The sequence below is a fragment of the Ostrinia furnacalis genome, unplaced genomic scaffold, assembly GCF_004193835.3.
Source record: "Ostrinia furnacalis isolate ACB-3 unplaced genomic scaffold, ASM419383v2 OfSCF1268, whole genome shotgun sequence".
In the NCBI taxonomy this organism is placed as follows: Eukaryota; Metazoa; Arthropoda; class Insecta; order Lepidoptera; family Crambidae; genus Ostrinia; species Ostrinia furnacalis.
The window spans coordinates 725115-741894 of NW_021131507.1; the positions used below are offsets into that span (position 1 = coordinate 725115).

The 16780-nt window shown below is 36.0% G+C and overlaps 3 protein-coding genes and 1 long non-coding RNA gene across 5 annotated transcripts; 3 read left to right on the plus strand and 1 right to left on the minus strand.

Moving 5' to 3' along the window:
• LOC114352164 (glycerophosphodiester phosphodiesterase GDPD6-like) lies at positions 1–2639 on the plus strand. 2 transcript variants are annotated; one of them, XM_028303658.1, is made up of 2 exons: positions 1–85; positions 1136–2541. In XM_028303658.1, the coding sequence occupies exon 2, from the start codon at positions 1141–1143 to the stop codon at positions 2242–2244; it is 1104 nt and encodes a 367-aa protein (XP_028159459.1). In that variant the 5' UTR covers positions 1–85; positions 1136–1140; the 3' UTR covers positions 2245–2541. The 2 variants fall into 2 exon arrangements, with proteins under 2 accessions (XP_028159459.1, XP_028159458.1); XM_028303657.1 differs by lacking the exon at positions 1–85 and adding an exon at positions 575–835 and having other exon boundaries at positions 1136–2639.
• Positions 2640–3033: 394 nt separating this feature from the next.
• Positions 3034–8805, plus strand: Uxs (UDP-xylose synthase). The gene is made up of 9 exons (XM_028303655.1): positions 3034–3228; positions 3443–3762; positions 3907–4086; positions 4195–4300; positions 5601–5714; positions 5958–6145; positions 6444–6576; positions 7083–7219; positions 8643–8805. Exons 1-9 carry the CDS (start codon positions 3168–3170, stop codon positions 8757–8759), a joined length of 1356 nt encoding a protein of 451 aa, XP_028159456.1. The 5' UTR covers positions 3034–3167; the 3' UTR covers positions 8760–8805.
• Positions 8806–9109: 304 nt separating this feature from the next.
• On the minus strand, positions 9110–11237 carry beta3GalTII (beta-1,3-galactosyltransferase 6). Its single transcript, XM_028303660.1, has 3 exons — positions 10381–11237; positions 10114–10304; positions 9110–9890 (listed from the first exon to the last, which is right to left on the minus strand). Exons 1-3 carry the CDS (start codon positions 10993–10995, stop codon positions 9617–9619), a joined length of 1080 nt encoding a protein of 359 aa, XP_028159461.1. The 5' UTR covers positions 10996–11237; the 3' UTR covers positions 9110–9616.
• A 4239-nt stretch (positions 11238–15476) lies between these two features.
• On the plus strand, positions 15477–16780 carry LOC114352170 (uncharacterized). The gene is made up of 3 exons (XR_003655838.1): positions 15477–15869; positions 16120–16207; positions 16693–16780. It is a non-coding gene; the product is annotated as an uncharacterized LOC114352170 (long non-coding RNA).

Sequence of the window (16780 nt, forward strand, 5' to 3'; positions counted from 1 at the left end):
GTCTTTTCAGTTCATTGTTTTTCCTCTAAGAAGTCAGTTTGGTGTATTTGGTGTATAGCTGCTGTATTACGAATTTTTTAACTAAGTAAGTGCTAAACATAAGCCGTCCTATCTTTTCATTATAAAATTATGCCTTTTAACATTTGACCTGACCGGGATGTGAACTCGCGCTGCAGCTAGCCACTACGCCCGAAGATATCTTAGCTTTTACAATAAAAAATTACATTATTTAGTTAGGTTCCCTATTTATAACTTTCAATTAATATTTAAGTTTATTTGTATGACATTTGCATGTTACATTTGACCCCCACGAATTTTTCTTGAAAGATTTTAAACGAAGTGAAAGAAATGTGACCCTCACAATAATTTATGCCATTACAATAATTGTTGATACCTAACTAATTAAAGGCAATATGTATGTGTCTAAACTTGACTAGTAATTATTCAACATTGTGACAATTTTCCGATGGAATTTTCACGAACGATCTATTTACATTAATTAATGCCATAGTTATCTTCTGGTTAAGTCTCTACAATGTTACAATAAGAATCAAGGTGGCACCACAAGGTAACATACCGACATTTTTTTCCTTTACCACACAGTTATGTTCACACTAAGTCGAAGTGCGGTAGTACGCACCAGTCTTAATACACGAGATACATAGATTACTCGTACTTATAAAAATAAAATAACAATTTTGTTGCTAACAGTACTGACATACGTACTTACAACTTTGCTAATCGAGATTGTCTCACGTTTGTCACACTCTTGTTGTTATTTATCTACATAAGTGATGTTTTTCTAGTCAGTCGCTGTGTTGATTGTGCAATAAACGTAAGTGAATTTATTTTTATGTTTGGGATTTTTTATTAAAAAATATCTTCAGGTTTAGAAGAATCTTATTTTTTGTGATTTTAATTAATTCTTTAAAATGTTGTTAATTTTCTACTCTATTAATGTAGGTCAATAAGTAACTGACCTCCTTGATAAAGACTTGTCATAGTTCACCGTTTAAAATTAAAGGTCAATTAAATGCCTACGTAGGTACTTGTAGTTATTTAACAATAATTATTGCTGTTTTTAAGTAAAGTAAACAAAACATTTTCCTCATTTTGTAAATTAAACCCGTTTCAGCTAATATGGGGCTGCATCTGACGGGATGGATGCTGCTAGCAGGGCTGGCTCTCACCGCTGCAGCACCAGCAAAATATCCATGGAAACGCGAGGTCACTGAGTGCAACCCCTTGGTCATCGGACACCGTGGAGCCAGTGGCTATGTGCCTGAACACACCCTTGGCTCATACGCCCTGGCCATCACCATGGGCGCCGACTACATCGAGCCAGACCTAGTCATGACGAAAGACGGGCAACTTATAGCGCGACATGACAACGAATTAGGCCTCACGACAGACGTCTCAGAGCACCCAGAGTTCGCGTCGCGCCGCAAAAACCAGACCGTTGACGGAAACGAAATCACTGGCTGGTTCACAGAAGATTTCACGTTAGAAGAAATAAAAACCCTTCGAGCTATAGAACGCATACCCGACATAAGACCTGGCAATGCCAGACTCAACGGAGCTTTCGCCATCCCTACATTCCAGGAGATCATCGATTTAGCAAAAAGCATGCAGTTGAGCATGCAGCGCGTAATAGGAATTTATCCAGAGATCAAGCACAGCACGCATTTCAAGAACCTTGGCTTGCCTATGGAGCAACTTGTGGTGAATACTCTTCATAATAATGGATATCGTGGTCGACAAGCCCCAATTTATATCCAGTCTTTTGAAATGAGTAACTTGAAAGAACTGAAAAAGATGACAAAATTGAGACTGTTGCAACTCTACGAAAGCGATAAATCACTGAAGCCATTCGATCAAGTCGGACTCCCTAATGGACTCACTTATGGCGATATGTCTACTCCAGAAGGATTGAAAAAGGTAGCGAACTACGCTTATGCAGTAGGTCCTGATAAAAGTTACATTATACCTCGTGATTCGGACAATAGGCTCGGGCAGCCTACTAGTTTCGTACAAGACGCGCACGCAGCTGGCTTGAAAGTCCACCCTTACACGTTCCGTGCTGAAAACACGTTCCTACCCTCTGAATTCAGGAACGGGGACTCTTCGACTGCCACTGGGGATTTAAGAAGTGAAATAAGGGTATACCTAGAGGCTGGAATCGACGGTCTGTTTTCCGATCAGCCTGACATACCTGTACGATTAAGAGACCCTTGTAAACTATAGTAAAATTTTACAATTCCTAGTACTTAACTAGACTGCTTGCATTATGGGTTATCTTAGTACAGTATTAATTGGACTCCAGCACCTCAAGCTAAACTGTGTCTTGTAATATTTAGTCTTGTAAGTAAAACCCTAATAGCTATTTTTCCAACGCCTTAAATGAAATATTACAGCTATTTTCAAGTTTTTGAAGTCTTTAATGTATAAAAATAATTTTTAGTTTACGTGAACAAGAACAAAGTACAACAAACTTATATTAATTTTACTTACAATACATAATTTAGCCTGTTTGATAAATCATAACTTTAATAAAATTGTACTAGGTACGTACAAGTTTTTATTAAGTAGGTTCTTAAGTATTGTAAATACATAAAATGTAACAAAAATCTGTAATAAATAACTTATTATAATTTTGCTTTAATTTAATACTTAGTACTTTTGCCCGGGGTTTAATGCCCTATCGCATAGAGTTATTAACTCTATGCCCTATCGTTTTTATACTTAACAGTTGGTACCTCTGGCGATTGACAGGACCTTACTCTACAGTGGCGCCATCTTGATGAGTGCAAATGCGATAGTCCTCCTACCACTTTAGCGCTCACCAGTTGGTGTCACTGTCATCGCTACTAGCAAGTGACAGGACCTTGCTTGCTAGTAGCGATGACAGTGAAGCTAAAAATACTTTGACAATAGGCATAGCATTAAAAGTCTCAAATAACATTGGTCCAATGCTTGAAAGAAATGCCAAAAAACTTCTGCGTACTATGACAGTGACAGCAAATGTCAACAATGACATTTATCATTTGACAATTCACAAACACGGATTCACGGAATATTTTCGGCTTTGTCGGTGTTGAAAATCTTTGGGTGAAAATATCATTTTAGTTTTCTAAAAAAATGTGAGTGTAGTCTTTAGACTCCCAGAGATGATAAGACAATATTTAAAATTCAGAAAGACAATAACAGTGGTGTGTGTTCTGTCTCTGTGTAAGTAATAAATAACTCTTTATTTACTTAGTTTATTTCCACATCATTAAAGTGTAAACCACTGTACATACCTAGAAAGCAATATAAACCAACAATTTATTTTAAATAAATACACGCTTGTTCTTAGAAATAAGGTTAAATGTTTACAAAGTAACATAAGATATCACCACTTTGTTCAGGTAAACACTTAAACTTTATGTTGTATTTGTTTCAGTACTTCTGCTAATTTTGATATTAAAAAGAGATAGTTCAGGTATCCATGATAAAATTACCGGTTACCAAAGAATAGCGAAAACCCAGGACCTCAAAGACATTTCTTACAAAGAATTTGAACCAGAGCCAAAGAAAGACCATGTTCCGGTGCTAAAAATGGAGCCAGAAAGCAAGAAAGATGACAGTATGAAGAGAGAGCTACAGGAAGCGAAGGCTCGGATAGAACAGCTAGAAAAGAAACTGGCATTCTTAGAAGGAAGGATCCCTCAGAAATACCCTGAAGTCAAATATCTGGGATATAAAGAAAGGAAAAGAATACTGGTTAGTATGTTTATAATAGAACATAAGTTGCATTTTGTGGTAATTCTGGAATATAAGCCATTTAATGTCCAATAAATGTATGTTCTTATGCATGGTTTTATATTGAAAATTTAAAAGCTATTGTATAACTAAAGCAAATCTCAGGTTACAGGTGGAGCAGGCTTTGTGGGCTCCCACCTCGTGGACGTTCTCATGACACAAGGCCATGAAGTAATCGTTGTGGACAACTTCTTTACGGGTCGCAAACGTAACGTCGAACATTGGTTTGGCCATCGCAACTTTGAGATGATTCATCATGATATTGTCAATCCTTTATATGTTGAGGTAATTATCATCCTTATGTAGTCTAATCAAAACTACACTCTTGATAAATATTATTTTATTTTTTATAAATAATCATGACTTATGACATTGTTGTTGTAAAAATTTCAGGCGGACGAAATATATCACTTGGCTAGTCCTGCAAGTCCTCCACACTACATGCAGAATCCAGTGAAAACAATCAAAACAAACACTTTGGGCACCATTAACATGTTGGGTTAGTACATAAAACCAACTGCTCAGCTAATTGGCACATTCTGATAAGAAACTGTTGCTTACCGTTCAACAACACTTCGATAAAGTTTACAAATTTACAGGGTTCGAGGATATATATCAAGGGATATATATCAAGATATATATCGGATATATATCCGATATATATCAAGCCGGTTTTTATGATATATATCAACTTTTAAAATTTGTTACTGTATTTGTACTTTTTGACATAAGATTTTTATTTTTTTAGGTGATTTGGCCGTATTTCAAAGATATTTTATGTTTTTGCTTTATTTGTCTGATTTAAAGTTTTAAAAACATTAAAAACATGTTTATGTAACACATATGCAATAGTATTCATGAATAATGCAATAAAATAATACTATGGCTTTCATACAAAATTGATATATATCAAAGTTGATATATATCAGATATATATCATAAATATCCGATATTTTGATATTTATAGTAGAGATGAAACGGATATCCGGCAACTATCCGGTAGGCCGGATATCCGGCCCTAATTTACTATCCGGCCGGATACCGGATAGTAACTCACTATCCGGCCGGATACCGGATATTAAAAAAAACTACAATTTCCTATTAATAAAATGAAATACATTAATCTTCGAGGTAAATNACTAGTCTATTCTACTAATAGACCCACTGATCGCGTTCGAACTTCGAAGCACCTGTGCGGCACTATACTCGTCACGACATCATCAACAGCCCTTTACAGTCCACTGCTGGACTATGAGCCTCCTCCACTATAGTGGAGGGTTTTGCCATAATCTCCACGCTTGGCAAGCGGGTTGGAGATCGCAGTTTAAAAGATTGATGTTTTTCAGAGAGCGCTGCTGCCCATTCTCTGTTTGATGTGTAGTCCCTAAGTCGCCTCTTACGACACCCGCGGGAAGAGTAGGGGTTGGTGACAAATGTATTCTACTCTGCCGTCACCACACGGCTTACTCTTACTACTCTTACACCACACGGCTTATACTCGTCACGACATGCAACGAGACAATGGCCAACTATCCGGCCGCCGGATATCCGGCTATCCGGCCTAGCAGCTGGCCGGATATCCGGTATCCGGTATCCGGCCAAACAACTATCCGTTTCATCTCTAATTTATAGTAAATATCGGATATTTTCGAACCCTGCAAATTTAAGTATATAACTCTTTAATTTGAACCTTATTGTTTGTAACTGTATAAACAAACTGTCATGACCTTTTAACTTGAAAGTTATCAGTGCAAATAACCCAATGTACTTAATAAGTTGATAATATTTACGATTTTCAGGGCTGGCGAGACGTGTTGGTGCAAGAATTCTAATCGCTAGTACATCTGAAGTCTACGGAGATCCTATGGTGCATCCACAGCCTGAGACCTATTGGGGGCATGTGAATCCTATAGGTCAGCACAATGTTTATTCATATCAATATTATTATAATGCCTATTAATTAGCAATCTAGTTCCATTACATCAGCAAAATTATATTATATCCGTTAATCAAGACAATACTATAGATTCCAACATACATTAAAAATTTGAAAACATTATCCACCAGTTGATTATTTGTTCTGCTTGTAGAACATTGATTTTTTCTGCTGTAAATATACCTACATTTAGTACATTTATTTCTTTTGTCTTTTCCAGGGCCTCGTGCCTGTTACGACGAGGGTAAACGAGTGGCAGAAACGTTAGCGTACTCATATGCAAAGCAGGAGAATGTATCGGTTAGAGTAGCGAGAATATTCAACACATACGGCCCGCGAATGCACGCGTCTGATGGCCGAGTAGTGTCCAATTTTATTATGCAAGCGTTGCAGAATTTAACTATTACCGTAAGTATACATAATATCTGCATGTATAAATGGCATCCTATGTAGTTGTAATAAGACCTAATTTTAAACAAAATTATGTATAAAAAGCATGCTATTGATTGTACAAAATCTGCTATGCTGCTTCTTCCATAAACCAAAACTAAGATTATACATTCTGTTAGGTTAGGTTGTTGTAATACTAGTAGTAGTAGTAGTAGTAGTCAGTGTAAGTATAATTCAGCTACAAGTTAATTAATGATTTTTAATAAAAAATTGTCTCTATTTCACTATCTTATAAGGATATTGACTATTTTTTCAGGTATACGGTAATGGAAAGCAGACGCGTTCTTTCTGTTACGTGTCAGATCTCGTGGACGGACTCCTATCGTTGATGGCGTCCAGTTACACTCTCCCCGTCAACATTGGGAATCCAGTGGAGCACACTATAGAAGGTACACAAACATGAGTGTTATTAACCAGTCAGAAAATTTATAAATTCCGCGTGTCCCTATTGCTATAACTGTTCCATGAAAGAGAAGCTTATTCGACGCATATTTGTGGACGTGAGAACGTCGTCTTTGTCGACAGTTTCGTATGTTGGCTGCGGGCCTACGCCATGCGTAAAAATCGTAATTTTACGGGTGTATAACAAACAAGCGTAAAATGACGAATACGCGTCTATGAGGCTACGCTTACGTAGACAGTAGACCTATATCAACGAAAATAGCGTCAATGAGATTCACTGCGTCATCAAACTATTTAATAATTTTGTATTGCACAAATTACTAATAGTTCCGTTAATCCCTTGTACTAAACTCAATGCTTATGCTACGAGTGGTTTCACCACAATAGGCGGCAGGGTTGGAACCCGCGTTCCTCGAAGCACGAGTAAATTAGTATTGTTTTTTTTTAATTTTTTTATTTTCTGTTACCCAATTGATATTTTTATTCATTCCAGAATTCGCAGTAATAATAAAGAATCTAGTCCCCGGGTGCCGAAGCACTGTGGCGACGGGCGCAGCGGTGGAGGACGACCCGCAAAGGAGGCGGCCCGACATCGCTGTGGCTGAGGCCCATTTGCATTGGACACCTAAGGTATGTAACGTCACATATAACTTCGAACACCCGCTCAAATGTCACCTGGTATATTCCACTTAGGCCCAGAACAGACGGTGAAACGCAACTACAACGATACTGCAACTTTCTGATGATTCTGATGAATGAAACTGAAACTTTCAAACTGGTCGCGTCATGTGTGGTCTCTCAACGGACGCTATGGCAGAAACTTAGATGCAACTCAAAAGTAACTAGCAGTTGCAGTTTCGTTTCACCGTCTGTTCTGGGCCTTAGAGCACATAACGACATTTTTTAAATTTTAATTCCACGAATAGCACCCGCCTAAAATATCGATAGGTGTTTTAAGTGAAATAGGCCAGGTGCTATTCATTCAAGTGCTATTTGGGCGAGTGCTCTAAGTGGAATACGTCTAGATCGCACACCGTATGGGCGACGCATGGGCGGGGGAATAGGTAATGCAAATCTCGAGAGATTGGGGCTCAAGCGAGATTATGATTTAACAATACTGCGAGATCTCGTGAGATTGGCATTTGGCAGTTTTGTGATTTTTTGCAAATATTCACAATATTTGAATAAATTAGGGCAAAAATAATCCGAGATCAATCTCGCTAAAAAAGGCCGAGATCGAGATTGCATTCCCTACGGGGGAAGGAGAGGTAGAGTTAACCGAGATGGTGTTCACACTATTACGTTGAGGGCTATCGTTTTAGCGCTCACCAGTTGGCGCCACTGTAGAGTAAGGTCCTGTCACTTGCTCGTAGCGAAGACAGTGGCGCCAACTGGTGAGCGCGAAAGTAGTAGGAGGACTATCGTATTTGCACTCATCAAGATGGCGCCACTGTAGAGTAAGGTCCTGTCAATCGCCAGGTGCCAACTGTTAAGTATAAAAACGATAGCCCTCCGCACAGTGTACTTGCGTCATAAACCCTGGCATTTTATGTACAGTCGTCAACACGTCAAACTATACCTTTTTGTTGCAATATCGCCCGTTTTAGAACTACATAAGATGTCGCAGTATTTACGTTGATGTGCTGTCGTCTGTACCTACATACTGTAATTATTACAGTGTAATAGATGCTATTTTATATTAACTTATTAACTATATTGAAATATTAACTTCCATTATGCCCAAGTTACAAAGGCACAAAATTTTGTGAACAACAGAAATGTATGCTATTTCCAATCTACATCTGATGATCTAACTTGATAAATTAAAAATACTATTAATAATCATCACAACAGTATCAGGTAAACCATAAGGTGTAACAACTTTGCAAGTTAACTTACCCTAATTTAAAAATTGAAACTGTACAGTGATGGATAAATGATTGATGATTAAAAACAGGGTTTAAAATAGTTAATTACAATAAAACAAATGTTAGTGATGTATAACTAAACACTTTATTACAAAAAGTGTACTAACATTATTCTAACATTCCAGGTTTCACTACAAGATGGGTTACAAAGGACTATTGAGTATTTTAGAGAAGAATTATCACGGACTACATTCTACAACAATCAGACGTACATGGATGTAAAAGTTAAACCACGCAATTAATATAAAATCATTTGATATTCCTTTACAAATGTGATATTAGGATGTCTGTCCAATTTGCTTAGTCGACATTAGACCTATTTATTATTACTATGTAGAAAAAGGTATTTACGTATATTTATACATAGATATATTATTATAAATATTTATCTGGTACTGATAGTACAAGCTTTGTTAAGTTTGGGACTAGATATGCAATGTAAATGTCCATGGATATTTAATTATTATAATTAATGATGCTAAGAAAAAGCCAGAAGTTATACATTATATTTATTTATTGATGCAAGGAAAATAAAAGGTTTTAAACTATAATTTGAATAATTATGGAAGTAGTTTCTTAATGCTTCATAATCTTAATTCTAATTTAGTTCAACTATTCTATCTTATTCTTTTCTCCTTTCATCACATTTTGAGAATAAGATAAGTAATTTGTATAATATCCCTTGGGGGAAGGCGGAAGGCCTTTGTTCAGCCGTGGACATCCTATGGCTGAAATGATGATGATGATGAATTTGTATAGTCTTATGTAGTAGAATGTAATGAATGTATTTCCCAAGGCTTTTCAGATTGTGTTCTCACATAGGTGCTTAATATTACAGATCTTGCAAATAGGTCCAATGTCGAATAACTTGCCTGAATCATTTTAACTGTTTATATTTTTCATATCTATGATTTATTCTTACAATTAATATCTTTTATAAATAATTATGAGTATTTATACATTTAACTGGATTGACATCCTTAAGTGACAAGTCTATTTTACTTTTATTGTAATTGTGTTCAAATTGTTAAATAAAAATTACATATTTCTCAAAAGTATTTACATTGTTTTTGTGACTGGACTTTATTAAAATTATGTTCTATTTGCAGCACATGCTTGGAAGTACGTCCCATTTATAGCTATAGGATTTCCGTTCAACAGACTCAGTGTTGCATAGATTCCCGCCTTTAGAATTAACTAGCGCTGTGTTCATGCTGAGCATGTCAGGTGGAGTCTGTTTGTGCCTTACTAACATGTGATTGCTGCATCCACGAGACTTCCATTCTGTATCGAACCTTGTGTCGTGTACTCTATTGATTCCGTCAAGAGCCGCTGTCCACACACCCATTGAAACATCTTCAGAGTTGTAGACGCTGAAACAAAACAACATCATATGGAAAACAGCTCATTGTAGCTTACAGATTATTGACTAGCAGAAGGAAAATTATTTTATCAAGATATCTTTGTATTATTAGCATGACCACTATGGTATAGGTGTGCCATCAGTGGTGGTTTTCTTAGGTTCACAAGGTTATGGTTTAGTGCTCCATACCTATACATAGAAATTATTAGTTTCACATTAAGACTTTGTCTCACCTTAAAAAGTCAGCATTTCTAGCAATGTAATCAACAATGCTCCTGGATATAATATAGCCACCGCCTAGAGCATAAGGTAAGTAGGAGTCGCATAAGAACCAGTCTTTTTCCTGCCATTTACCGCTCAGACGGGCTGTCGCTCTGCCATCAAAATACCCCCAATACAAACCTTTGTATGAGGGTAAAGTTTTCTGAAAAGATACAAAAACCTGTTTTAATTATTCTGTAATAATTGTTTTACTTAGAGACATAAGAAATTTTTATTACCTTAAAAGAAACATACTGACTCAGTTCTGGACCGTTCATTTCTGGTGCATAAGCGTCTAAATCCTTAATAATAAGATCAATTCTAACAAAGGAATCATCATCACATTTTATAACATATTTTAAGCCCTTCAAATTAGCACTTATCCATTTCATTGCATTTATTAACTTTGAAGTTAGATATTCATATCTATCTAGAAAGTCTAAAAGAAGCATGTCGTTACTATTCTGTGATTCTCTTCTTAAACCTTCTAATACCATGTCATGTAAGCCTTGGGTGCCCACAGCAAAGAAAAATTTAACGAATTCATGTTTGACACCTGTTCCAACGGAATCTTGGTTCCATTTGTAAAGTTTCTCTCCATTTTCTATAAATATGTTTTCTGATAACTTTTTCCAAGTTATTCGTATTGCATCTCTTTTAACTTTATTATCAGGACTGCTTAGAATCAACACGGCGTATTCCACATCACTTGATAGAGCCTTTTGTGGTTTCTTTGTGGCTACAGCAGCAACACATTCGAGTCGTAAAAAGCTTAATGTAATTCCACAACCAATATAAAAGAAAAATAAACTGACTAGAACCATTGTTTTATACCTTCGCAATAAGCTCAACATTATTTATTTTATTTACACTGTCTCCCCCAATGTTCATTTTGGCTATACAACAAATGTGTTTTTACATCTCGATTTCACGTCTTTTTTTAAATAAAGTTAATATTTATTAAACTCAGTCATCATTGAACGATACGATATAGTAACCCACAATTTATTGAAATTATCTTCACGAAAACATTGAAATTACAACAAATTATAAACAAATTGTGACAGCCAGGCCAGGCAGACATGAAAGCATAGAGAAAAGTAATACATATGTCGCAGGCAAATTGTATGATTCCGCATTTTACAAACGGCGTCGTCAGTTTACAAACGCTCGCTGGTCTATGAAATGCCGAAGGCAAAATGTAAATTGCCTGGGCACTTTATAATATGCCAAAACATTTGATCACGGGGTGGAAACGCCATAGAGTTTGACAGCTCCATAGAGAGTGAATTTTTTTGACAGTTCCGAGAGGAAGTGACTTTTTTTATAGTTGTCCTTTATGCGACAATGGCAATGGTCTTTTGCGTGTCTGGAATCAAGTTAGTAAACATTTTCGAATTACAACTTCAACTTTTATTTATAAATTATTTTATTGAATCTATTTGCATTCTATAAATGAAATGTTTATTTAAAAGTATATTAATTCAAAGTCGTAATTTTCACTTTAATCAATTTAGTTCCGTCTCAAGTCTACAACTGAGACATTATTAAAAAAAAAAAACGTCAAAAATTTTCATCGAAAAAACGTGTTTTTCTTTAAACAAATTTTATCTAAAATCAATAATTTCTCAATCAATATTAATAAGAACTACATGTGCATGGATTGCCAGTTGGATTGATGTTTGTTAAGAAGACATTTCTCTCAAATAAGATATCCACTCGAGAAAGGTTATTGCAGCTTGCCGCAACATCATGTTTTATCAAGTATTGAACCACACAAAGGATTAAATCTTCATTACAATATCATTCATAACTCCATTTAAATCAATGGAAACTAAATATGGATCGTTTCATGGAGTAACAACATACTTTGGAGTTTGGACCCAAAATACAATACACGTAGGTACATTGCAGGCATAGATTGCAGGACACAGTGAATGATGATACGTGTTTTATACAGTGAATAAGTACCTATTTGTTTCAGGTTAATATCGAACTTATAAGGTGTTAAGTTGCAATTACAATAAAAGTGCTTGCTATGGAATCACCGCGTCATTATTGTCAACTGTTACTTAAAATCCAGATGAACCAACCTTTACTTCCTATTCAAATAAGTTTAGAAGAAACCTATACAAGCAATAAAACCAGACCAAGAATGCTTGATTACAAACGATGAACTCATTTCATTTGCAAGTTATGCCATGACATAAATGCATTAAATTAGGAAGATTTGTATTAGATGAATATTAACTTCTGTTGATAAGAACATTTGGTAAGNCATACATGAAAGCACAGATGAAAGCAGTGTTGCCAGTCGGGTCTTGTCAGAAATTACCAGAAGTATAAAAAAATGTATTATTATTATTATTGGTTTTTGGGCCTTTATTTGCGCCAACTCGACCAGGTTTGATCTATTGTGGCAGCCCTTGTCTTTAAAGTTCACTGCTTAGTCCCGTTGAGTCTATAAAATTCCAGATTCTTTGGAGCGTGATATCTGCTATCTCATCCGGGTGCATGATGTGTCGCCCGAGATGGATACTTCTTTTGCTCATAAGCGGGAAGCATGAGCAAAGAACATGCATGGCCGTTTCTTCTTCTGTATGGCAGAATCTGCACAGAGTTTCCTCGGTCATGTTCATGTTCGATTTATGTTTGTTTAGTTTGCAGTGGCCGGTCAGTATTCTAGTCACTGCACAGGCTTTGTATCTTTTGAACTTTAGCAGTTCCTTAGTTACTTTATTGCTATATCCCTGAATGAGTGCTTTTGAGTGTTTTTGTCCCGATGTAGACTTCCACCACTCAATAGCCTCTTGTTTGCAGAGGGCGGTTAGTAGCGTGGTGGCTCGTTGTTTGGTAATGCCACAGAACGGTTCTACGCCGATTTGAGGGTTATCGGCTCCATCTCTGGCGAGTTCATCTGCTACTTCGTTTCCTTCTATATTCGAATGTCCTGGTACCCATGTAAGCGTTACTTTGTTGGTATTTCCCAGTGCATTCAGTGTCTCGGTGCATGTTTGCACCAATTTTGACGTGTATTCGAAGGATGTTAAGGCCAGCAGTGCTGCTTGGCTGTCTGAGTTGATGTAGATGTGTTGATCCTGGAGCTTCCTTTCCAAGTTTATCTCTGCACATTTGTTTATGGCAAAGACCTCGGCTTGGAAGATTGAGGCTTCAGTCCCCATGTTTAGGCTAACTTTGAGCTTAGGCCTCTCTCCGTAGATCCCGCAACCTACATTATTTTCCTTTTTGGATCCGTCCGTGTACCAGACGTGCGTGACTACCTTCCTTAAATGACATTTGGCCTTCTAGCCATTTGTCTCTAGGAGGTATGTTTACGGAATATAGTTTGGTAAAAAAAAAAATGAAACTTTTTTGAATAAAAAGTAATAAATCAAATTCATGTTTAAATGCAGTTTATGACATAATTTTTAATTTGTCACTATTAATATTTTTTACTGAATAACCTTTAAAAGTTAATTCTACAATTTCTGAAAAATCACCTAAAAGTAACCTTTTCATTAGTGTAACCTAAAAGTAACCAATGCAGTTCAAAAGTAACCTAAAAGGTCACAAAAGTAACCTTCTGGCAACACTGGATGAAAGTGACAGTGAGTGACACTGACATTGACAGTTTTATTTTTTTGGTGTGATTTTTTTTTCTTTGGTTTCAGGAAAAGATATGGGAATTACGCTTTACAGCCCAGTCTTCAGTTTAAAAAAAAAATGTTATTAATCAACGAGGGTTATGAACATACATAATTATACCCATTGCATTACCAAAAATAATATTTACTAAACGCGCGCTAACCTCAATAATAATGGCAACCATATGTCACTTGTCAGTGCCATTGTCTTGTCAGCTGCTCAATCGTCCTTCAGTTCTAAAGTGATGTAAGGTACAAAACTATCGATAATTTGGTAATCGATATTTTTTTTATTATATCATCATCAAAATGCAAATGCTCTATTCTATTAGGTTATTATTACTCGGCATGACGTGAAGATGCACTGCATCTGGTGAGAGATGCGTCTACTTCCGGTCTCTACTATATTTTTAACTCTAAAATGACGTCATTTCCGCAATAATTAATAGGAATTGATTTGACTTACTTCCTTTTGCCGCCATTTCTTTCATTTCCGTTTTAGTTAGAGTCAAAGGAGTTCTTCATAGAGTGTTTAGCTTTCGAGCTAGCAACATCATAAGTAGAAACTCTGCTCAAATCTTTACTGAAATGTATTTCTCAACAACGTTATTATATTTAAATTCGAAATTTGCATCTACCGTCTTAATTATTAAAAGTGCAAGCGGTTGGCAATAAACGGGACGAGTGCCCTCCGCATGGAATCAGAGCGTCAAATACCAGAGAAGCAGAATGGAGTTTAGCTACCCGCCTAAAACAGAAAGCGGATGAAATGTGGTAAGTATATAGGATTCTGATAGCTTGAAGACTCTTCTCAGTCAAATGAGCATTTTTACGAATCTCTATTTATGCACAGCTTGTACACATCTAATAGAATACGACACCGTCCACCCCAAGGATACCCGCCTCGGATTCAAACGCGCTGTTAGCATAATATTTTGGTGAGCATTGGCAGGTGAGAGATGATGAGACGTTATAATTTATTACGCGGTAATTTTACTATCCAGCCCCCTAACTAGCCACCCTAGAAGTGGGAATTGTAATTTCTAAATCACTTTGCTCCGTCGTTTTTTCTTTGTATTTATTTGTCCTTTGTCCATTTGGGGTTGACTAAAAAAACAAGCGTCTAACTAGCTAATATGAACGAACGAAAAACTTGCCAATAGTACTTATTACCCAACTGCGCTAGAAGGAGGGTTATGTTTTTCGAGTGTAGTATGTATATTTCTTTGGCACGGCCTACAGCCTAAACGGCTTGACTGATTTTAGCGTGAGAGGTGAGGTCTTAATCGTGAGAGTGACACTGGCTAATTAAAATTGAAATAAATCAAAATGGCTGATATTAGGCGCCATAATGTCTTAAATTTTTTTTTCTTATCCTATCGAGTGGGGTATCAAAATAAAGGGCTTTTTTAAGTAGCTTACAAAAATGGTTAGTACATAACTAAGAAGATTCAAATAAAACTATTATTGAAAAAACAAAACCCAACTGCGTAAAAATTAACTAAAAAAAAAACAAGACATGCAGTTGATGCAGTCGGAGGCATAAATTACATATCACCAACAAAAGAATTAGTCATTTTGATTCATTTTTACGCAGTTTAGTTTTTGTTTTTTCAATAATAATTTTATTTTTATCGTATCGCTGCTATATCGATCGATAGATATCAAGTGTTTAATGCGTACAACACTAGTAGGTTTAGCCGAATGGATTTGATCATCATCAGTCAAATTCACCGTCAGTAAATTTTTAGCGGAGAGCGCATTGAAACGGCTCAACACTTATTTTACTCGGAGTAATCTTATCTCAATGTTTGAGCCGTGAATCTGTTGCTGTGATATAATTGTTTTGTTTTGCCGATAAAAACGAAGTGCTTCAGAGTGATTGATACTGACGGAATAAAAGTGTTTTACCGTAGTTTGTAAATTACAAGTATTTTTGTGGGTATTATTAGGTAACATCTCGTGCCGACGAATTATAAAATTGTCGAACTTATTCAATAGAGCCAGTGAACATTGATAATGTTAAAATCACCATAATTATTAAAAGTAACCTGTTTTGTATTCTTCTGATCGCGGTTGTTCCAGTAAGTACTACCTATTTTACACTATCAATAAATGACCATATTAAGTACAACTTAATTTTAGCCTAGTGTGATTTTCTGCTCTAATGGAAATTATTTTTATTGATGAATATTAATTTATAAGCTTAAAAAACTATCATCACTCGAACCATCAATGAATCCTTACAGGAAATGCAAAACATATGCAGGGTTACCCATGAAAAATTTAACATTATTTTGGATATTTTTAAATGTTTTTTTTCTATTGTTGCAGTTGTGTGAACCATGGAATCCCTGAAGAAGAAAGGTCGCCCACCTCATCCAAGGGCCAAAGCCAACCCATTATCAGCATTAACATTTTCGTATGTACCCTAAAAATATGTAATAATGTACCCCCAATTTTTTTGCTCTGGAAATTTATTAGGGCATAGTTTTAAATTCTTTTAAATCTAATAGATTTGCATGCTTGCATACTGTATAATCTGAAAACGCTGCGCAGCCAGATTTTTATCAGTATCATTGTTGATATTGTATGTAAAATGATATTTTTACTACATGCAGTTTTTAATACGCAGTTATCTGTCTGTCTGGGATGAGTCCCAGACAGACAGATAACTGCATGAGTACATAGTTGTACTAGGTGTGCACCATGTTATCAACCCAACCATAAAAAAATCATAATAAACCTTGACTCAACGATGATCTCAGGTACCTATAAAATTTGTCTGCAAATCATTTATTTAGGTCTTTAACTTGAAATTCTCTATTAATTTTATTAATAATTTTAGTCTGTTTTATATGCTCACACATTTGATTGATTGTGATTAATTTAATATTATTGTTGCAGATGGACTCTTCCAATGTTTTTCGGAGGGCTGAAGAAGGAAATGGAAGAGCATGAATTATATGAACCTCTAGATGAGCATGCTTCTGGT

What these genes read in the sequence shown, in the direction of transcription:
- beta3GalTII (XM_028303660.1), bottom strand. Translation starts at nt 10,995, where the DNA reads ATGTTGAGCTTATTGCGAAGGTATAAAACAATGGTTCTAGTCAGTTTA. An exon ending in GTCAGTATGTTTCTTTTAAG is followed by an intron (nt 10,305 to 10,380) that starts GTAATAAAAATT and finishes GTATCTTTTCAG; the next exon opens with AAAACTTTACCCTCATACAA. An exon ending in AGAAATGCTGACTTTTTAAG is followed by an intron (nt 9,891 to 10,113) that starts GTGAGACAAAGT and finishes GTTTTGTTTCAG; the next exon opens with CGTCTACAACTCTGAAGATG.
- LOC114352164 (XM_028303658.1), top strand. Translation starts at nt 1,141, where the DNA reads ATGGGGCTGCATCTGACGGGATGGATGCTGCTAGCAGGGCTGGCTCTC.
- Uxs (XM_028303655.1), top strand. Translation starts at nt 3,168, where the DNA reads ATGATAAGACAATATTTAAAATTCAGAAAGACAATAACAGTGGTGTGT. An exon ending in TCAATCCTTTATATGTTGAG is followed by an intron (nt 4,087 to 4,194) that starts GTAATTATCATC and finishes TAAAAATTTCAG; the next exon opens with GCGGACGAAATATATCACTT. An exon ending in TGCAGAATTTAACTATTACC is followed by an intron (nt 6,146 to 6,443) that starts GTAAGTATACAT and finishes CTATTTTTTCAG; the next exon opens with GTATACGGTAATGGAAAGCA.